The 23859-nt window shown below is 35.5% G+C and overlaps 1 protein-coding gene across 3 annotated transcripts in view; it reads right to left on the bottom strand.

Moving 5' to 3' along the window:
* Positions 1-23859, bottom strand: part of mindy2 (MINDY lysine 48 deubiquitinase 2) — a 63421-nt gene that overhangs the window by 24577 nt on the left and 14985 nt on the right. For all 3 annotated transcript variants that reach the window (XM_051920367.1, XM_051920366.1, XM_028822999.2), the window contains exons 2-5: positions 18149-18206; positions 9346-9410; positions 5474-5632; positions 2414-2516 (exon numbers count right to left, since the gene is read on the bottom strand). In XM_051920367.1, the coding sequence (XP_051776327.1) occupies positions 2414-2516; positions 5474-5632; positions 9346-9410; positions 18149-18206 (385 nt within the window). The remainder of the gene's footprint in view (positions 1-2413; positions 2517-5473; positions 5633-9345; positions 9411-18148; positions 18207-23859) is intronic.

The raw sequence follows: 23859 nt of genomic DNA, 5'->3' as shown, positions 1-23859 counted from the left end.
GACCCTGAGCAGATGTACGCAAATTTTATTACAAGCAGATTAAGTCACTTAAAATGTAGTGAACAGCAGCATGTAAAAATGTTCCAACCAGAAGCTAATATTTTAATGAACTAATCAAACAAGTTATTTAAAGTTTTCCATGACAGAAGAAGCATTCCATAAGGCTAGGGTCCACAAAGACAAAGAATAAAATTCTTTCTACTAAGAATGGACTCGGAGAGTCAAAGTATGTGTTGTGTTGTGATGCTTGGTACAAGCAGACTAAGAGAAACAATTACAAAAATGTAGCAGTGTTCCTCATAGCTCCAGACAATCTAATCCAGTTTCTTCCAGGAATGAACAGCTGCAAGGAAGCAGAAGAGTAACAGCTGCTTCAGGATGTGCGGCCCAGAACTATTCTGCGTGTTTTTTCACAAGAGAAAATTCAAAACCCTAGCTTTCACAATCCATTAGGAAATAATATTCCAGAGCAACAAACAACTGGGTAATCTCACTGAATGATGGTCTCGCTAGGCCATCTGGTAGATGAATTAATACAAATGGAGAACCAAATAAAACTGATAAATGCTACAGGGCAAATTACCTTATGTTTTGCGATTAATACTCAAAAAGTAAATTATTTTGTTATTTCAGAATTTTGTGCCCCTCCGTTCCATATACACATAGAACAATAGTTTTTAACAATAGTTTTAAATGAAAATCCCACATCTCTTAAACCTCATTACAGGTTTCTCATTTAGGAAAAAACTATTACACAGCAATAGGTAAAACAAGCAACATGGCATGCATTCTGTACATATGCATGTACTATTTTTCACCAGCTGTTTTAAACTATACACTGCATTACAAAAAAAAATAAATAAATAAAATAAATAAAAATGCACTAGTGATCAAAATACATAGTAGATTTTCTTCAATACAGCTGAACCAAAGATATTTTTTGTGGTTTGCATTTGTGTTTTAACCCAGCCACAGTGGATGCACAAACCAGTGTGTTTTTTCATGCCAGTCCCAAGCCCGGATAAATGGGGAGGGTTACGTTAGGAAGGGCATCCGATGTAAAATTTTGCCAAATCAATATGCGGACAACAATTTTTTAGATGATCCGCTGTGGCAACCCCTAACTGAAGCAGCCAAAAAAAGAAGAATTTGTGTTTTTATCATTCTATTTTTATCCATAAATCATTATCCAATATGTCTAATCTAAATTGCAAAGAACCAGATCTGGCCAAGGTTCACTCTTATGCAAGTATTCACTAATAACAGGCTAATTCAAAGGTATAATTGCACCTATGCAGCCAAGAAGAGAGTGTGCAAACTCAACACAGATATTATGAATGTGTGGGGGGTTTGAAGCAAGTCTCCTGGCACTGAGAGGCAGAAGTACTGGTCACTGTATCACCATGATTATCTTTTTTAATACACGAATGATTGGAACTTTCTTTTTTTCAATCAAAGCTGCCACCCTCTTTTAGTTGTGCTGGAGCACGCCATTTAAGGATACATTCACATTTATAGGTAATACATTTACTTTTCTGCACTACGTTAGGTACAATTTCTGTAACTACATCCAGTGAGTGAAATAAATGAGGAAATGTACTTTTGGGAAGCAGCGGTAATATACCTTTCTTGCATTCTTTTTAACACTTTCTCATACAGTATATACAGTATTTTGATTTGTTTTACTTGCATGTATTTTCACATAGTAATAACAAAGTACAACAACTAATAATAGAAATGTTAAATATTAAAGCTTAATTACAGATTTAATTTATGACAAATCAGTATCAACTATTTTTACAGAGAACTTACTTAAACATCTTCACAACTATAGGTAAACGATAATTGATTTCCTTTTTTCATTTTTATATGTCTCGCCTTGTTTCTTTAAATCAATCCTCACAATTACTATGTAAATATATTGAGTGGCCTGGCTTTAAAGAGTGACTTATAAATAAGTACAAGTAAAAATGCTATTTGAGTATTCCACATAAAGAATTACTTCCTATATAAATATTCCATTCAAAACACAAATAACGGTTTAGAAATAATGTCAGAAATGCTGTCATAATTTCAGAGGTTAGATTGACTCTGTAGGCCAACCTCAAAGCATTTAGACTCTAGTTTGACGTCTGGCTAAGGTTTGTTCTTTGTGAAGTTTGCATGATTCCAGACTGAAAGAAAAGATATATAAAAAGGAAATACAGTAGTGCAGTTTCACTAGTGTGAAGGAAACAATTGTAAGAGAAGCAGTATGTACACTGTTATCATCAAACTGAAAACAATGTGAATTAGAACTTTCAGTATTAAAGAAACATTATACTGTCAAATTAACTTTGCCTAAGATTAATGTCCATCTCTAAGGGAAAATCTATCTCAAATGAGAATCCTAAAGTTAAAACAGAATACCTACCTTCCCCCACAAGTTCACTGCTATCAGACTGCTTGCAGAAGATTATCTTTTCCACCAGCTGGTTGTAACTGCAGCTCCCTACTGCCTTCACAATATCATCTGTCTATTTAAAAAAAAAAAAAAAAAAAAAAATCAGTGAAGCATATTCACATTTAAATTTGGACTCCAGTCAGGTGGTATTGCTTGGAACCACTCCCACCTTGATACTGTACTTTCAATTGAAGCAACGTGAACCAGACATTTTTGCAAAATACTTTCATATCTTTTAAAGTCACCATTTTAAATTTTAACTTATTTGTTTTTGCTATAATATGAGTTAAATGACTTGAAACAAAGAATAAACGGTTCATTGGCATGGTTACTTGCTGCAAGGGAAGCAAAGTTCTTGTCCAGTTTACCTATGATTATAATAAATCAGCCAGCTGAAGTCAAGATTCACATTTAATGTCAAGTGTACACTGTACACTGAAATTCAATTTGCATATTTACCAAAGACAATATATATAAAAAGGCAACATAAGATGATATATACAAGAATCACTTATGTTGCTGTTGCTATGAGTGGGGGTGTAGAGAGGCCTTATGGACAGTAGATTAATGCAGCCCCTCTTGTATGTGCTTATGATCCTGTAATGTTTGCAGGAATAAATGAGGATAAAACATGACTGTGCAGAAAGGCCAAGGTACAGTTTTAATACTTTCTGTAATAAAACTTCTAGTAATTTGCCTTCTTTAGATAGCTGTGTGCCATTAGTGCCAACTTCTCCATCCGCTATAGTACTTCACAATAATTTGCTTCTTAGGCAGCATATGTTGTATATGTCTTTAACAGAAGGCAGCTGTAATATTCTGTGCCAAATTCAACAGCCTCTGTAGTGCTTTGCTGTTTACTGAGCAGGTGCCATACAAGAACACAGCCAGCGAGTACAAGCTCTATAGTACATATATGAAAGTTTGTGAGAACAGATGAAGACATGGATTTTCCTCAGACATCTGACAAAAGTCAAATCATTGGTAAACCTAGCCAATATGTTTGTTCTGTGTTCAGCTTTATTTTTTTTTATAGCTACCATTACTGACATCATAAAGTGTTGATTTTCTCTACAGCATGCCTGCCTATGTAGATGGGAATACAGTCTGCATCCTGCTTGCTGACTTCAATGACCAGTTCCTTGGTTTTGCTGACATTAATGTTGATCTTGAATTGATCACACCACTGTTTCAGAAGGCAAGTATTTTCTCTGTAAGCTGCCTTATTATTGTTGATGAATAGGCCTATGATGTTGGAAGTGACAAATTTATTATATAGTTGGAGCCGTGTCTGGTCACAAAATCATAGGAAAACAGGAAGCACAGCATGGGACACAAAACACTACCTACTAGGGTATCTATGTTAACTGTCAGTATGGAGGAAATGATGCTGTGCATGCTGAGGTATAAAAATTAGAAAGTCAAAATTCCAGTTGTGGAGAGTGGCAAAGTCCCACATTCAGGAGGATGGTGAGCATCTTTGATGGTTAGGCACTGTTAAATGCTAAGCTGCAGCCTAAAACCAGTGTATGGCATACCAGTTACCACTTTTTATTATCAGGGAGATCGGGACAGTATAAAGTGCAAGGAATATGGCATTCTCTGTGGACAATAACTGAAAGTAGTCCAGTCTATGTTTAATATTATTTTAATGTGCTCCAACACTAGGCTCTCAAAGCATTTCATCACAATGGAAGTAATTTAATCTGGTCAATGATCACTGAGACAGTCCACTTGGGCTTTCTTTAGCAAAGAGATAACTGGTGTCTTTTTGAAGTGGTGATGACTAGTGGTGAAGTGGTGATTCTTTCAAGGAACCAATAAATGTTTGAGTGAAATGGTGCCGACTGGTGCACTACTACCTTTTAAAAGTCATTCTGAAATTGAACTGTGATCTCAGCTATGGTGAGGCTGAAAAATATTCATGTTTTACAGATAGAAGAGAAAAGATTTCAACACTACTATCAGAATGGAATCAAGTTAAATTCACTAAAACAACTACAATGGAGCTCGCCAACCAACTGCTATGTCATTTGATAAAGACGAGTAATACCACTCTGCCGTTTCAACAGCAGAAACAATGAACAATGCTGCACATCCTCAACTTGACACACTACCACTGAGTATCTTCAGCTAACGAATCATTCAGCAGAAGTGTGTCAAGAAACGCTGCTAGGGCTCTTTTATACCAACAGTAATGCACCTGCATAATGCCTCACTATGACTATGACAGCCAAGGTTCTTTTTAGTTATTCTACTGTACAGTAGTGTGTGTTCAGATCATAGTGTGAGTGTATATTTATTTATTTGTTTGTTTATCTACCTATTTATATATTTGTTTATTTAAAGAGCTTCTGTAAAAAGCCAAATTCCCCAGAAACCCTGTCTAAAAAAATTCCATTTTTACATAAAGTGTATAATGTTTACAGTCCTGCAGTAAACTTTAAGTCTTGCTCTAGCCTACTGACTATATTGTAATCTGTTCTGCAAGAAATTTTTAAAATTTTATAGCAGTATTAGAGTTACTGTATTGAAAACCCTAAAATGCTGTATACTCTGCTTCATGCGCTACTTCTTTTAGAAATTCAGTTTTATGCTGTGATTTCTTGCTTCCCTACACAAAACTCTGAAACAACTACTGCCAGTAATTAATCAATATTTTATGTAGTAACTTTCACACTGCAAATTACAAAAGGCACTTTACAGCAAACCTATTTGATCATTGCTAAAATGAAAAGGGTTATAGTTTAATGTTTATGTATCTATCTTAACAGATTAATCTTTTGAAACCATATATGGCCAAAAAGAATACAACAAACAAAATGTGCAGTCAATCCACTGCACTTTGCTTCATCTGTTTCATTGGGGTGGGATTTTCCAGACATTTTAAAAAATAAGAACATCCTTTCAGTCTTTATTAGCTATGCTACCTATCATTACATATTTCCAAACAAGCAAATGATGACAAAAAAAGCTCTACCTAGCAATTACATGTGTCATTTTATTTAATGTGAGTGGAGTTATTCTTACCTGTGGATCAACAAGCCAGCCATGATAAAGAGGTATATCCAGGAGATCAAATACAATGCACTCGGGAGTATACTCAAACACACGCACTCCTGTGAATCTGACATTGACATCCAGCCCTGTTTGCAGCTTGTGAAGGACTGCCATTGCATCACTCATGTTCTAAAACAAGAAAAAAAGGAAGGAAAATAAAACTAATACAAATTAAATCAATACACTGAAATAGTAATGATTCGTAAAATGCTGTGCATCTGAAGCATCCAAAGCAGTTGCATAAAGTCTGTCCCATGTTATTTTTCAAAAAACAGAAATTCTTGACAATACACATGAAATAGATTAAACATTGATAAGAGTAGTATAACAAATGGCAGTATTGTATCAACTCAACATTGTAGTGCCAAAATACAATGTCTTCCCTATAGCTAGAGTTAAGGACAAACTTACCACTGTATTTTTGTTTTATTCTTCCTTTGAGTTGATGGAACGTAAGTATGAAGACCAGGCGGCTTCAGTACTTCGTTTGGTTGTTTTGGTATGCTCTGGGCTTATATTTGAGCTCTGAATTGATGCAGATGTGTACAGATGCAGATGTGTATTTGAGTACAGAAAAAGAGATCTTTGTACATGTACATCAACTCAACTGAAAACAGACTGATGTAAAAAAAAAATTTTTTTGTAATAAGAAGCATACTACCGGCAGTTTAAATATAGTATTTCAGGGTTGACTCAACCAATAACTTGGATTAAATTATTTCATATAAGAATATGTATCCATTAAAAGACTTTCATTAAACATTTTTTTGGGATAAACATACAGCCTTTAGGAAAAATAAGTACACCTTCCTTTAGTTCTGTAGTTTTTACATATCAGAACAAACAAAATATAAAAGATTTTATTTTTACATTATTTATTCAGCATAAAGCAAGCCACTGAAAATACATGTGTACATCCACTAGATGGGTGCTGCGAAACAAGTGCACTTGATTATTTGAAGATGAGAAAATATGCCCACCCATTGCAGTTTCACCCCAAAAAAGAAAGCAAAATATTAAGTCTTTACAAAGTAGTCTGCAATATTGCTTCTGGATGTGTGTGAACACTGCTACTCCCCAACATGTGATAACAAGCACTGATGACACCAAAAATATAATGAAAACAAATGGGTTTACTATAGCAAAAAGGTAATAATATACAGTACAAGGGTACAATGCCTTTTAGGTAAAGTACAAAATAAGAAACAATTTTTTATAACTGAAAACAACTCGGAGTTCAACTGGCATATGGTCAATAAGCCCTTTAAGTCCCTGCCTGGAAATATTTCCAGGGGAAGCCCAGGAACCACTTCTTGATCAAGAAAGGGCTAGGGAAACTCTGGGGCTATTCTGACAGAACTCACCCTAGGAACCCAAGTGTCATTGCACTCCTGTACCTCAGGCATCCAGTATAGGGCAGGGCAATGCCCACAGATTTTTGTCCATTATACTGGGGTGCGGGGTAATTAAAAAATCTCATTAATGAAAAGGGGAGGATGAAGAAAAAAAAAATTATAAGACCAGTCTAATTAACCATGCTTAATAGCATTGCTGTAGGGCTTTATACACAATATGGGAACATACTGCCTCCTATAGTCACTGGCAGTGACAATTTTCACAATGCAAAAACTGGGCATCTTATATGCCCGATTCAGGTCCTGCACTATATCAGTTTCATTTCAACTGTGCCGGAATTGCTTTTACACCGTAATTAAAATGTAGTTTCGTATTGATTGTTAACTGTTTACTTTCCTGCTAATCTCTTCAATACATTTTATAAGAAGTTTTAGATAAAAAATAAGCCAAATAATAAAAAAATAAGGAATCATTCACCGATCTTTCCAAAATTTAATTAAAACTGCATCAAACAACTGTTTCGGTAGTGCATTAAACAATCAAATCACTAAATTGAAAATCAGATTTTAAAATGCCCCAAATCAAATGTGTATCAAGTTTTATTCAAAACATGAAAAATGGCAGTTTTATAACTCATCTTCCACTATGCTCACTTTAAACAAAAAGTAATTTAAAAACTTCAAAAGGTGTATGAAAAAAGTTTTGACCAAGTTTGTTGAGAAGATCAGCAAAAATTATGCTTAGAAATTTCAAATATTTCTAGAGCAGTTTACCTTGGAGCAAGTGACAAGTGATTTACCTACAAAGATACTAATTTATTATCCTGAAAGCTATATTTCTGTAAACAATGATCTAACAACATACTACATGGATACAGCCAACTTAGATCTGTCAACTTTGTTCCATTCAAAAAGGTCAAACATTTTTTAAAAAGGAACACATTTAACAATAGCCAGAACTACCATAGATGCAATGTGCCAAGCAAAATTTACCTGCAGTTTGAGTCACAGGTGATCAACTCACCTGGTTACACAGGAACCCTATTATAATATTATAAAGAGATGGGATCATGTGCCACTTTTGACAGTTTATTTTTATATGGTAATTGAGTTGGGTAGTGTAAAACTCACCTGAAATTTAGGATTGAGCACTTCTTTTAAGTGATACAGTAAGAGTAATGATGCAAATCATCATAAAGCTTTAAAAGCATACTTACTTTACAATCAACAAATTATGTGAATGAATAGTTATTTTCAACATTGTAACACTGAGGATGGGTGAAACTTGATTTGGCAGAAAGTCTGCTCACCTAGTCTTCAAGTACACATTGAATGGTTGTAATTTTACATAAGAGGCAAACACTAAACAAAAACCGAATGAGCCACAGAACAGGTTTAACCTGAATATAAATAACACTGGACCCAAAGGTTTTTAAGAAATGCTGCTGGTAGGCTGAGGTCTGATTCTACACACAATGTTACAGAACCCAAGACAATCTATGTGAAATAAGAAACCATACAGCTGTGACCTAATTTATCCAAAAACCTAACCCATTTATAACCATTGGCCTAATATCAGGCATGCCTGTTCCTACAAAGTAAACAATACTTTTCTGTTCATTGTTTTCAGTTTATTTGATGATAGTGAACTAACCTCAAGAGAGCATGCTGCCAACCAAACTACTAGGGTGTTTTCTTTTCATATGCTCTTTCAAGCAAGTGGTGCTGGTGTGAAAAGACAACTCACCTTTGCATATTATGCACTGTACAGTATTTTCATTCCATACTTTTTAAAATAAAAACATACTTAAAAATATTTCTTTTGTTCTCCGAAGTAGGTCTCTGCCACCATCCTTTCCACACAGTTTATTGTGTTTTGTATTGAGTCTGTTCTTATCAGTGTTCTCACCATAAAATAGCTTCACATGCTGTGCTTGCTGTTTCTGTAGTGCCATAACAATAATTCAGTAATAAAACTACAATTACTTTTGAAATTACCTAATATTTGTTGCAGAGCTAATGGGGTGGCAACATCACATTTGTCCTGATGTGAGAATATACTCAGCACCTGACTGATGCCCCCTACTGGGCAAGTTACAACCTTCAACTTATTGCTAACAGAATACACTGACTCCTATGACCTTTCTCTGCCCCAAACTGTTATACAGAATAGAATGTTTTCCTGGTCTTCATTGCAAAAATAAATAAAATGGACTTATATACATTCAAGCCCAATACCAAGGATGTGTCATCTAGACCCAAAATTCCCTGTGTCATCTTGGGTGAAGGTATCAGCCAAATAAATAAACAAATACATTTTGTTACATTAGAAACAAAATTGTTTAAGTGTATCATATAAAACAATTTTGTTTACAGCATGCACTAAGCATTCTTGTGTGTTTGCCACTCTGATATGGAGTTCTTTATCCAGTATGTTTGATTCTAAATCTAAATAACATACAACATACACGAAACTAAGATATGTACCTGTTCATAATTTAATCTCTGAGCTTCCGAAATTTCTTTTGGTTTAGCATCCAGAATATAGTCTCCTGCAAGGAAAAACCAGATGTATAAATTATAAAAATATTTTGTGAGTAGAGCATTGAACATGACAATCATATTTCTAAGACAAAAGTCCTTCATTTGCCTTAAAATAACTAATTTCTAATCTACCATTCTTAGAAAAAAATGAAAAAATTAAACAATTATTGAGATATAACCCGTTTCCTCAGTTATCACACCACTTCAGTATTAAAATACCTGTACACCAAATCTGTACCAAATTTGTAATGGTAAGGGCAACTATTATCCAAGGTGAGCAAACCCTGTCCATGAGAAGCACCGTCTTAAACACTAACCTTCTAGGCAACACAGTTCACCTTACAAATACTGCTCCAGGTTTTTTAGCCAGCACTTCCATCAGTTTATTACTGCAATTGTTTAAACAATAATTTGTGGAAAAAATAAATAAATAAAAAGCTTTTACTGTTTAAAGAAAGACACCAGTATGAGTGACTGTGGGTGTGTAACACACCAGTATGAGTGACTGTGGGTGTGTTTGAGTTTGTGCACAGTGATGGACTGAATACCTTTTACATTGCACATAACAGAGCTGAGAGTGGCTGGGGCTCTGCTTGACCCTGAACTGGATAAGGCCAAAACTGTCTTAGTAAAGAGTTTCTACAAGTATCTGGAGCCATATTGCTGAAAAAGAGAAACCATTCCTGAATGAAAAAATTACATAATTTTGTGCATGCTGATGAATGCCATCTTGGTGCTACTCCTGGATCACCCATTAGTACTCATTTGGGATGAGATTTAAAGTCTAGTAAAATAAAATTATATAGTTTACACTGTCATACATTTCAAACCATATACAGTATTAAACATCTGGGTACTGTGGGGGTATTGTTAGGCTGCATATGATCACCTAGATCTGTATTGTATTTAATAGTACTAGAATCCTGAACCAAGCTAAGGAAATGTACCAAACATCGTAACAGATGCTATCACTGCAGGAACATATTACTGAGGCCTGTAAACTTCTTCTTGTGTGCATAACACAAGTACAGTAATCCCTCGCTACTTTGCGGTTCACTTTTCGCAGATTCACGACTTCGCGGATTTTATATGTAAGCATATCTAAATATATAACGCGGATTTTTCGCTGCTTCGCGGGTTTCTGCGGACAATGGGTCTTTTTACTTCTGGTACTTGCTTCCTCAGTTGGTTTGCCCAATTGATTTCATACAAGAGATGCTATTGGCGGATAGCTGAGAAGCTACCCAATCAGAGCACGCAGTTAAGTTCCTGTGTGCTGCTGAATGGCTCAGCGACGGAGTGTTGCATTAACCAGGAAGTCTCATCTCACTCATTCACCATTAATGTGCTACTGCTTCAGGGGCCGTGTCCAAGCACCAACAGAAGATGCAAATGATTGCAGAAAAGGTAAAAGTTTTGGATATGTTGAAGGAAGGGAACAACTACACCGCTGCAGGCATCAATGAGTCCACAATTCTTTTTATTTAAAAAGGAGGAAAAGCATATAAGATCTACGGCCGCAGTGTCCTTTAACCAGGGCGCAAAACGAGTTGCAAGTAGACGTGATAAGGCAGTAGTCTGGATGGAATCTGCTTTAGGAATCTTTGCAACAAGGTCGACGATGTCATGACCGCCTACAAGCTGCTACGTGTACTTCACTATACAGTTAATGTAAACTTATCTACCGATTTCATATTGCTTAGCAGTTGTCCCTGTTATTAACAGAGTAAAGGGTGGGTGGTAAACAATACAGGGAGGGTTTAAAAACGTCCAAATACACGTTAAATAATTAAATAAATATGGTGGCCCTACTTCGCGGAAATTCAGTTATCGCGGTCGGCCTTGGAACCTATCTACTGCGATAAGTGAGGGATTACTGTACTCATATATTAGAACAACTGAAGAATGACTTATCTCACCAGAGATTTTTACCACTTTACTTGGAAAAGTGCATAAATATGTACAAAAAGGTGTTTAAGCATTATAACTAGTGTTGCAACAACTAATAGATGTCACTGGTAATAATCAGTGACAAAAACAGCTGCCAATAATTGTGTTTATCAAATAGTTGCCTTGTCACATACAAAATTTAAATGCCCACAAGTTACATTAATCAGATTTTGAGATATGGCAATATGCCCAAGAAAAATATCAGCATTTTGTGATTACAGGCATTCTGCTTAAAAACACAATGACCAGTTATTTACTACAAATTGACTAATATTGAACTGTGAACCTTTTTGTACGAAGACAAACTTTTACTGATGGATGTTTCATAAATAGTGAAATGGCCATGGGAGTCTGCTTTATATTTTGGTTTATAATTCTATGTACGGTATTTTGTTGAAGTTTATACATATTTTCATTTTTTCACAAGTCACATTATAATTTTAGGTTATGATGACCAGTTAGTGAGTAAATCAGAGGTCTGGTGGGATGTACAGTATCTATCCCTAAGGAAACTAGAAATAGTACAGACAAACACTCTTCACAGGTGATAAGGTGTCTTTTTTTCATGTTTAAAGCTTTAAAGCCAAGCTATCGATCATTAGAATTGTTAGCTAATTACCAGTGAATCACATAATGCAGTAAAAAAATCCCACATGGGGACAATGGTAGAGAGAGAGAGAGAGAGAGAGAGAGAGAGAGACTCCATCCAGCTGGCCCTGAGAGACACCATCCACGAGTCAATTGACTTTACAACAAGCTGCCCTCAAATGCATATTCTCTCTCATTGAGACGCATCATTGTACACTTCTCTTCAGTCATCATAAGAACATTTTAGTCTAACTGGTGTGCTTTTTTCATTTTTGAACAAAACTATTTTTATTAGGGCTTTTTATCCAGAATTTGCTATTTTTCATTTTTGCTGCTTTTAATAATTTTCATAATAAATGATGCTATGTTTTAAATATCTATACTTTGCCTGTATATCTTGAGTGTCTGAGCTAATGTAGGCATCTGGTGAGGGTAGATTGTCACTTCTTTCCCACAAGGTGAACAGATGAGAATGGATGCCTTCAATAGTGAGCAGTAAGGAAGGAGTAGTGCTCCATTGATATGTGGCCAAAAATAAAGTGCATCAGCCTCTTCAGCTGGTCTGCTCAAGCCAAACCTAATGAGTCCCTGTCTGAGGAGAGATAGGCTGTGCAGGCTAAGTGTTTGTAAGAGCCGGTACTGTGTTAAGCTTTAGGTGCAAAAGTGTAGACTAACCCATATAGCCTCGCTTATCCTACAGTAAAACGCATGTAGTTAGAGGATGTAAATGCAATGTATGGTTGTAGACCAAAAACATCAAAAGTGAGAAATCAGATGTAAGAAATTTGTGAGTCTTGCAAGATCTGTAAATATGAGCTTCCTCATTATGGGAACTAAACTGATGTGGGAGCACCTTAAAGAAATACTCCACCTAAAAATTATATTTTATATATATATTACTTACCTAGTGTGGTTTGTAGTGATCTCATTTTTCATGCAGCACAAGAGAAAAATGTTCATGACATAATAAACCATAATGGCGACCCAATTCTACACAGTGACAAACAATGCAAAAAATGTTCATAGAAAAAAGAAAACAAGTTCTTGTGTTACCCATGCTGCATAATCCACATCTTTTATCCTGTCATGTGATCCAAATGTGCAAAAAGAAAGCATTATTTACTAATATATGAAGTCACTTCTGGAAAAAACATTGTTCACAATATACAGTACAGGAAAGGCATACTCCCATAATTCTGTACTTCTGAATTGAAGACTGTAGCTGTCGCAAAATATGTGTGTGTGTATATATATGTAAATTTGATGTTTGAATTTGTAAAATATCTTTTGTAAATTATATTGTATATCATATAGTTGTGGTGCAATCTTATTGTTGATAATAATTGCTTTTCTAATTGTAATTTTATTTATTTTATAATCTCCATGTATTTGTACATAAGTTTGCAAAGTTGGTCTGAACGGAAGGGTGCAGTGGTCACATGATAAGGTTCATTGGTGGAGCGGAAATGCATATAGTGACACGCTTAATGGACGCTGAGCTGTTTAGCTTTAATAAGATAGTAAGAAGTGAAGTATCAGAGAGACTGTAATAGAGACTCCTGAATTTCTGGTCAGAAGGCGCACACGGTATGTTTTAATTTGTTATCCTTACACCTGTGTAATTCATTAATTGTTTAATTTACTAGCTTTATTTTATTTTAGTTTTTCATGGTGTTTGAGAGCTGTAAAAAGAGAGAGAGCAAATAAATACTCTTCAAACATTAGTTGGATCGTGGTCTCTTCTGTACCAGGAGAAAACGTTCGGGAGCAGCTACAAAGACTTTTGACCAATGAATGAGGTGAAGAGTCAGAAAACATGATAGCTTTTTTCCCATGTTCATTTTTCACATCTCTTGACATTGTGCAGCATGGGTTAAGTGTTAGGGTTTATTATCATATATGGTTTTCTCTTGTTCTGTAAGAAAACATGCAATTATTTTTTTTTCTCCACCATCACTACAAACTACACAGGATAAGTAACACATTAAAAATACCATTTCTGGGTGTACTACTCCTTTAAAAGAAAATGTATTCGAATAATGGTGATCCTTCTTTCACTCACACTAGGAGATAATCCAGGAGGATTCTCAATGTCACTTTCTTCTATTTCTTCTGGCAGCTTAAAATCCTTCTCTGACAGGTCAAAATCCAAGTCATCAACAATATGCAAAACATCTTTTGCAGGGTTTTTTGATGATTACAACGGTAGTGTTTGATGCCGTACTGTAAAGAAAAAGGAGGCTTTGAAACTCTTGTTTATCTTGTGATCTTTGCTGCCATCTAGCATATATAATCAAACAATATAGACTAGGCAATTTTTGTCCACAGTTAATAATGGTGTTTGCCCTATAATTCCTTGATGTTGACATTGGCGTCAGCAATGTTAAGCTAGCCTTAATAGAAATTTGTTGCTATGTACTTTTTTTGACCAATGTAACTTTAGAACATACTTTACTATGATTATTAAAAGGCAGCATTGTGCCAGGAATAAAACTCTTTTCATTTTAAACAAAATACTTTTTGTACAAATGCTATAATTTTTAAATAACCAGACTAAGTGATTAATCAAAACAAGTTCAAACAACTAACTGAATGGCTTTGTCAAATGCTATATTATATCTATATATATAAAATCCCTACGTGCGTCCAGGTGTCCGTGTGTGGGTGTCTTCTGGTGAAGTGCGCATGCGCAGGGCACGGTGCTATGCGCAATATTACTGTCAGAGAAAGTTAGAGGCGTTTTACGGAAATACAAACCAGTATTACTGCGAGAGGAAATTAAAGGTACACAATACAGTGACGCATATTACAGCCACATTCAAGCCAGTATTACTGTCAGAGGAGATTAAAGGCATATTACCGACGCGCACACCTGTATTACCGCCAGAGAAAATTAAAGGTATATTACGGACGTACGGACGTATATTATGGACGAACAAGCCAGCGGACGTACAAGACGGTATCCTTCAATAAGGGCGTGCACAGGCATCCTTCAATAAGGGCGCGCACAAAAAGGCGAGCCTCAAAAGGACGACCTCAATTGGGCGCAGCGAATAAAGGCGCACGTAAATAAAGATCTGCACCTGTTGCTCTTCACATATTCCAGAGCCATTTGAACTAAATTATCTACGCGCCCTTATTGAATAGAGCCGTACAAGACAGTATTACTGTCACAGAAAATTAAAGACACACAATACACGGCGGCAGCCCACGAAGAACGGTCAGCTCAGCAAGTAAACATCAACAAAAGAAAGGCTGAAAGAAAGAAAAATACGACCAACAAAAAGAATGAGGTCAAAGTCCCTTGCCATTTAATATAGACTGTTCCTACTAATGTTTATGCACTACTGTTCTAGCGCCTGTTATTGTAATGGGCTAAATGACTAGTATATATATATATATATATATATATATATATATATAGATATATATATATATATGCAGTTGGAGATCCACGAAGGGAGAAAGAACGAATCACGTATCATAAACTATTTTATGATACGTGATTCGTTCTTTCTCCCTTCGTGGATCCCCAACTGCAAATATGCAAACCGTATCACAGACCTTCTCTTCCATATATATATTTCCGTAACTTAAACATTTTTATTATGTTATTTCACAAACATATTGCCTACTGCTGCCTGTATCATAATGCTTTAGAGCACTCAGATCTGCATGGAGTATGCACATTCTCACCATGCATTAATGGATAGACTGGTATCAGTGTAGGCTTGTTTACTGACTCAAAAACATTATTCTTAGTTCTGTTATTACCATATCCTCAAGAAAAATGACTCTGAACATGCTATTAAATTTGGTAAACGGTTTGTGGTGCCTCTATTATTATTATTATTGGTTTAATCATGGTTTGACTCTATTACACATAATACCTTTTTCAAGTTCTTACTTATTTTTTATCATGTTTGCACACAAAATCCCAGGGGAGGTAATACTGAGTGTTGACTGACCCAGTGAATTTACCTAAAGATTGGACTGACGCACAGCTGGCTTGAATTTTTGAAAGATCTAAGGCTTTTATTAAAAAATGCAATGCAGCATAAACAGCTTAGTTCAAATTTATTGTTATTTGTACAAAATACAATGAAACTCTTATAAGTGTTCTTCACCACCATGTTACCATTCAGCATGACTCTTGCTCTGTACACTATATAAAATAACAATACAGAATGTATTAGGCAAAAAGTGGGCACCATTCTGGAAAAAATAATCATACATATGATTTGAATGTGTTTCTTTCTGCTGTTATAAGCCATGGCAAAACATAACTGCTGAACAGACAGAATTACAGAGACACAACTAGCTTAATAAGCAGCTTGAAGCCTTTGAAATTTGGCTAAGGGGATGTGGAAATTTCACCCACAAAGCCAACTGTGAGCACACAAGTGAGCAAAAATATATCCTAACTAGTAGGAATAAAAAATCAGTACCAAGAAAATGTGATAAAATGTTATGACAACAAAAAGTATGCCTCTGAAACATGGAAGACATGTCTTAATTCAAAACATTTGCTGCATCAAAGTAGATATATTTAGCAAATTTAAATGTGTTTGTTTTTATGTTGCACCCTGGTGTCCTTTACCTCTACTATAAAGCACAAGAACAGGCTAGGCGTTTAACATTCGAATTGCATTTAGAATGCAATTTCATGTGGAAAATTAATATATAACCATGACTATGAAGAAATAAGTAACTTTACATAGGAAGCAAAAAGCCTTTAAATAAAAATGCCGTAAAGATCAAAGGTTAGTCTTGGAAGGAAAAGAGCATTCCCTTCTATATGCTTTGATTTGTGCTCAGGTAATGAATAATTATTGTCAAATTTGCTAGTAACCTGGTTGTGCAGCACACTCTCAAAATATGGAATCAATGTAAATGAGTTGACCAGAGTTGTTGTGCTATGCAGCTTCACTTCAGGATATATACAGTATACATCACGACCCTTCTTAACTCTTACAGTATTTAATTTATGGAAGTCATTAGGTATCCAGATCTTCAAGATCTTTAAGTTGACAATGAGTTTGCACCTTTGATCAAATGTCTTAAATATAGAATTCCTTCAACACACTTTCCATTTATATGTCAGAAACATTGTTAAAAGGAACCTACTTAATTTCCCTAATCAACATTCACAGTCAAATATATATATATATATATATATATATATATATATATATATATATATATATATATATATATATAAGCTAGAAATGAGGAGAATATGACAATATTTAACATTTTTTTTAATTTATATTTATATATTTAAATATTTGACAGTAATTATTGTCTGTTTTACCTGCATTTTTATCACTCTTTAATTTAAAATTGTTTTTGATCTGTATGCTGCTGCTGGAGTATGTGAATTTCCCCTTGGGATTAATACTAAAGTATCTATCTCTAGACTATTAATGCACAATGTGCACCTGTAGACGATCTTAGGAAATGCTGAGAAAGGGACGTCTTCATTAATATCTCAGACAGGGAACAGGGCTCTAATTCTACAAAAAATATGCTCTTGCTTATATCAGATAATATTGGATCTTACATTAATCATCTAACAGAATTGCTCAGGAAAATATTAGATGGAACTAGTCAATGTAGAAATAAACACAGTGATTTTCTTAAAGCCCTTTGTTAAGCAACAACTGATTTTGCTTAACTGAGTTGTGGAAAGTGCATTATGATTCTTCCAAAGAGAAAGTGATGTCTTATGTTAACTAAAACAAAAACAAATCAAATTTTCCATGCATGGAGCAGTGCACCGTTTTTTAGAGTTTGGTAATTTACTAATTTACTAATGTTATTTTAAATTAAGTCTGACGGCCTCCTGTTTTTTTCTGTTTAGACCTTTTCTTTGAAATAGCTCTCCAAACTTGAAAAAGATTTTTTTTAAGCATGCAACATATTTTGACATTCTCTTTTAAATGTGTCAGAAAAGAAAAACACAGACAAAAGCACTATATAACTATATACTATAGCACTATATAAGTTAAAACGTATACTACATCTTACAACTATTCTCTTGTTTTCTTGCAGTTAAAAAGCAGATTTTTAAAAAATGGCATTAAGTTCAACTAAAATTGAAAGTTCAATGAGATAATGAATTAATTTGATTTGCAGTCCATTCTCATATTATACCTAAAAGTAGCAACCACAATATAAGCACTGTTATCTTTTAAAGACCACTAACCTAGATATTCCATCAATTGCTCTGCTGTTATAATTTCCATCATTGGGGGCATCTTTACCTAGAAAACAAAAATGTAATAATAAGTCATTATGAAATGTTTGAGATAGTCAGCTTACACTCCAAATAATAACTTACTTCTTTAAATATGAAAATGTATTATAGTCACTTTATAAATAATATTGCTGCCTACATAAAATTTGTAGGAAAGATACATATCGAGCACAATAAATGAGAAATTCACTCATGGATATATGAATAATATGTAAACACATACATTATTTAGTAGACAGCTAAGAGTTTCTGTTTGTGATTTAGGAACTGTTATCCACTGTTGCAGGACTCTTACTGTACAAAAATATTGCTATTCTTACATGAGATGCTTTGTACATTTCAGTACCTAAGTTTTGCAATAAGGTTGTAGGAAAGATATTCTGACAACTTTTGCCTATAATAATTTTGCGCATATAACACTGTGTTTTGGACTGCTTGTTCAGTTTCAGTATAGCCGTTCTGCAGATCTGTTGCAGCGATAAATGCCATCTGCTTGTACATGTTATAAGCAGCTGTATCAGAGATTTTTCTGGGTCTTCCACATCTTGCTGTGACTTAAACGGTTCCCCTTAAGTTACATTACTGAATAATGTTTCTGATAATGGAAACATCAAGTTGAATGTGTCTGTGCGTGTTTTTAAGCATATCCCTGCTCTATACAAGTCAAATCTTTATTTTCCAGTCAGTAAGCTGCTTACAGGGTCAATGGCTATTGAAAATGCATGCAAAATCTGGAGAGCACCAGAGCATTTCATTTGCTTTGGAACAGTCTTCACATCTAATGAGTCAATCACATTTTGATACCTTACAGTGAGAAAGATTGTTACTGCAACTTTTGCATATGTCACACCCCGATTTCACTTTTTCTGCATTCTGTTAAGTTCAGAAAATGATTAATGCGCACTAAAAAGCAGAAAGGTGTCATGTTTAAATACGTACCTTGCAGAGATTAAATAAACATTCTTTCACTTAAAAAAATAAATAAGAAAAGCTTGTATGTTATATGACAAACCTGTTTATTTTATACTCTTTGGATAGACCTTTTTTCAAAAATAAGACTTATCAAATAAGAATACATTTTCATTTAATACCTCTCAATTGGACTTGAGCAGGCCTTAGTAACATCACCGCCTCAAGAACATCAACACTTCTCAGCAAAAGCACTGCTTGCTAGCAGATAGCATTTCAAGCTTAAATTAACATGACATTATAGCAGCCAGAGTGCAAAAATGCCTTATGTTTATATCTATCCATACATCCAATGTATTGTTCTCCATTCCAGGTCTTTCACAGAGGATACACTTTTATTGTTATAACCAGTAACAGCATACACTTGACTTGACCATACTCCGCGCCCATACGCATCCATCGCACGGCTGCCCTGCTGCCCACTGCTGAGGGTTGATTCTACAATAAGATAAAATAAAAATAAAAAGAATAATAATTCTAAAACTCTTGCTTTTAATATAAAGTTGTAGTACAGAGTTTCAGTGTAGTATGTGTACCAAATTTAAGGCTACAGGTTATTTGATTTTTGATCTTGACCTTCCTGAGGTGATCTTTGACCTTGGAGGTCAATCATCACCCCGAAAGCAGACAGTAGAGATCATATAGTATATGTGTACCAAATTCAACGTCAATAGGTCAAACGGTTTGCGAGCTACAGGTTATTTAAAATCCTGGACAGACAAATGGACAGCCACGGTACCGTATTATATAAGAAGATAATTAAAATGCAAAACATGTTCATTTCTGTGTATATGCATTTTAAGCAATTAAATAATACAGCGATGCACATTTTTCTCTGCTGCCTCTCCTTCACTCTTCTGAAGGTAGTGTTTAACCGCACTTTGTAGTTTGAGAGGAACCATTAACTGAAACATAATAAATAACACTTAACATAAATTGCATCACTAAAGCCAAGCAATATTTCAACCATTAGGCCAATTTTTAGTTTCAACCAAAAGAAACTTGACAGTATGTACTTTAGAAGTATTGGTTATGTTTTGTTGAGTTTATTGCAATAGTGAATGAGACTCTGGCATGCTAAACAAATTTTTTTAATCAAGAAGCCAGCCAAGGAGAGAACTACTACAGGATTCTGAGCAAACAGATCTATGACTTCCTTAGATTTGAGACTGAACTGCATCATATGAGCTGGTACTTGTAACAGATTTTACAATGTAAGTACATCTAATAAAAGAACAATTCTCAATAAGAACAGAGCACATCTGTCAGAACTGAATGGGGTATTTATTTGCTAGTTTCGGATATGGGTTAAAGATCATAGATTAGGCAAGCATAAAACTGCTGCTTTCAAACCTGGAAGTCTCCTTGCGTGTAAATTATATAAACTCAGACTTCTTTTAATGTAAGAAAGTGTACTTGACATACAACATAACCATTACCATTCATACCTGTAAAGATGTTAGGGGCACTTGGAGGGAAACTACAGAAGACTTCCATATCTGCCGATATGTGTTACTCTCTATTTTTATTGTAGACAATTCACTTCCACATATGCTACAAATAAGATTTTGAAGTTCAACACAGATGCAAGTAAATTTCTACTGTTTCCCGAGAATGTTAGTGTTTATCTTTCTAAATGTGAAGAGATTGTTATTACTGTGTCTCTTAGATGTATACAAGGAGGCTCCGCCCCCTGCTCGCTTCGCTCACCTACCCCCGGTGTTGGGTAACCCGAAATACATTGATGAATGTATGAGATATATTGGATGTAAAGGTGTAGATGACGAACAAAGGAAGTATATTCATTAATCCTAATGAATGTTCACTAATAGTGGACTCATTACAGAATGCGTTGTCAGCTAATTGTTTAGCGGCCGTCTGTCCTTCCTTTCTTTGCCGTTTATCTATTGACTCTGCTGTTTGAGAGGCGCGTTGTAGGTGCCCAAGTTCATTAATTGTATTCTGGCGGGCTCGCTTCTGTATGTCCGTTAGTTGAGATGTTTCGTTTTGGAGCCGTGACTCCTTTGGTTGCGTTGTTTGAGAAGCGTGTTGTAGGCGCCTGCGTTCATTTGTTTTATCCAGGCTGGTTCGTTTTTGTAGCCCCGTTAGTCGAGCTCTTTTTTTTTGGAGCCGTGCCTGCTTTGCTTGCGGCATTTCAGACGCGCACTGTAGGCGCCTGCGTTAATTGATTTTATCCAGGCAGGCTTGTTTCTGTATCTCCGTCAGTTGTGGTCTTTCATTTTGAACCTGTGCCTGCTTTGCTTCCGCAGTTTCTGACGCGCATTGTAGGCGTCTATGTACATTGTATTTGTCCATGCGGAGCTGTTTGGTTTTGGAGCCGAGACAGTTTTGCTTCCGCGGTCTCAGACGCGCGTTGTAGGTGCCTACGTCTATTGTTTTTATCCATTCGGGCTCGCTTTTGTAGCTCCGTTAGTTGAGCTGGATCGTTTTGGAGCCGTGACCGTGACTCCATTAGTTATCCGTTGTCTACCGTTAGTAATATGGATAATTGCACTTACTGTTAATATGGAGCGTTTTCTGTGGTTGTACCGTTAATAATGCATCACTGTAATGTGATTCACATATGCTATATGGTTTGGACGTGTGAGGATGCCGTACGTTTAATATGGAGATTTCGTTTATTCTCATTACCTGGACCATGCTGTGTAGTGTGGACGTTTAGTTCAGAAGCGCGTTGTAGGCGCCTGCGCCTTTCGTACTCTTTGTGGACACCGTAGTGTCTTACGTTTGACTCTGGGGTGCAGTGCAGAATCCTCTTTTCTGTGTGGCTGTGTCATTAGTTGTTAGCTATGGGCGCGTTGTTGCTTCATGTCCTATTTACGTTAGTTGAGCTCTTTCGTTTTTGAGCCGTAACTCCTTTGTTCGCGCTGGATCAGACTTCGCTTGCGGTTTATGAGACGCGCGCTGTAGGCACCTGCGCACTATGTCTCCTAGGTCCATCGCCGTGTACCTGCGTCCATGCCTTCCGGTTTACCAAGACCTGCGTCTGTGCCTTCCGGTTTACCTTTCTCGGTTAGTAATATGGATACTTGGAAGCTATAATTAAACATAGCTATATAACAGGGGTAGGCAATGTCGGTCCTGGTGAGCCGCAGTGGCTACAGGTTTTCATTCCAACCCAATTGCTTAATTAGAAACCAATCATTGCCAATCTCAGACCTTATTTAATTTTATGGCTTGTTAGTCTGTGCAATGTAAGGCTCTTATATCGTAGATTTTTTTCCTTTCCAAGGATATCATCCAAATGATTTGAAGCCTAAAACAGATCATTTTCAGTCTGTCACATTTTTCTATTAAGTGTTTTATTAAATCAAACTGCATGATGAACACACACAGATGTAATTGGAAAAAAGCTAGCTGGAGAACTGCTGGCTGCTTTTTCTTTTACATCTTATTGCTAATAAGGAGCAATTAAAACACTGAATGCAGCAGTTTAAGATTGAAATAAGCAATTAAGGTTGGAGAACCTTAACAAGCGAGACCACTAAAAGCATCAAAATGTCACTTAAGCAATATGTGCTTCATCAGCAATAATTGAGTTCTCGTTAAGGAACAAAAACCTGCACATACTGCGGCTCTCCAGGACAAACATTGCCCACCCCTGCTATATAACATACTGAAACAAAGGTATATTTCACTCCTCCCACCTCATTTATAAAACTTTGTGTAGATATGAGTGTGAAAATATGTGCTCACCAAAAAAAAAAAATAAAAAACAGGAAAATACATATGACAAAAACACAAAAAACAAAAACAAAATCAGATTAATAAAACACAGCATACACACTTTTTTACATAATTTACAGTTTATACACATACTGTATTTACAAGGCAGTTGCATTGTATGTGAACACACTTTGAACGCAGCCCTGAAACTTCCACATATGGAGCATGTTAATCAACCTCATACATATGCAATCACTATGCTGCAGAACTTCATTGGCTAATTATGTGCTTGGTGTACAATGAGAAGAATCTGATTCTGAGAAAAAACATTTAAAAATAAATAAGGGGATTTTTTTAACAAGTAGAAGTGGTAATGAGTTACTAAATACTAGATATCCACCTGAATTCCTTGTTAGAATAAATATTTCATTTACTTTGCAGTTTTAGTCTATATTATTAATGCATTCCTGTTTCCTCTCTGGTCATGAATGCACTTTGGGCTGTGGATTGAAGTAATGCATGTTGAGTCAATATCACTACCACACCAACTAACAGCATGTATTTGATGTCAGTTGTAATGCCATAAACCAAAATAAAGCCTGACCTACAATTATTTTCTGACCTTCTGTTATTATTGGTTATTGTTCACAGTGAATTTGGTTATAGAAGTAGGATTATAGTAATATATCGAACAATCTGTGGTGGGGACAGGAACAGGAATTCATTTTTATGTGCTTATTTCATTTGTTTGGTATGCAAAGTAATTAAACAAGTAATCGTCAGGTGTGAAATCAACTCAAAACTATAATTAAAGACAAATGTTTCAATATTTTGGTTAACAATCAGACCTTATTGGACAAAGGCATTTGTTAAAATAATAATGTTACTGATGAATCACTCGCTGATTATTACCATATGACATTTGCAGTGCCTTAGTTTAAATGAGAAACTGTGATATGAAGTGTTGTAGGCACTTGAAGAAGAGTATATGGCATAGAGTAACA

This window comes from Erpetoichthys calabaricus, chromosome 17, assembly GCF_900747795.2.
Source record: "Erpetoichthys calabaricus chromosome 17, fErpCal1.3, whole genome shotgun sequence".
NCBI lineage: Eukaryota > Metazoa > Chordata > Cladistia > Polypteriformes > Polypteridae > Erpetoichthys > Erpetoichthys calabaricus.
Note: the sequence above shows the minus strand (reverse complement) of the source record. Positions and strands in the feature narration are given on the sequence as shown.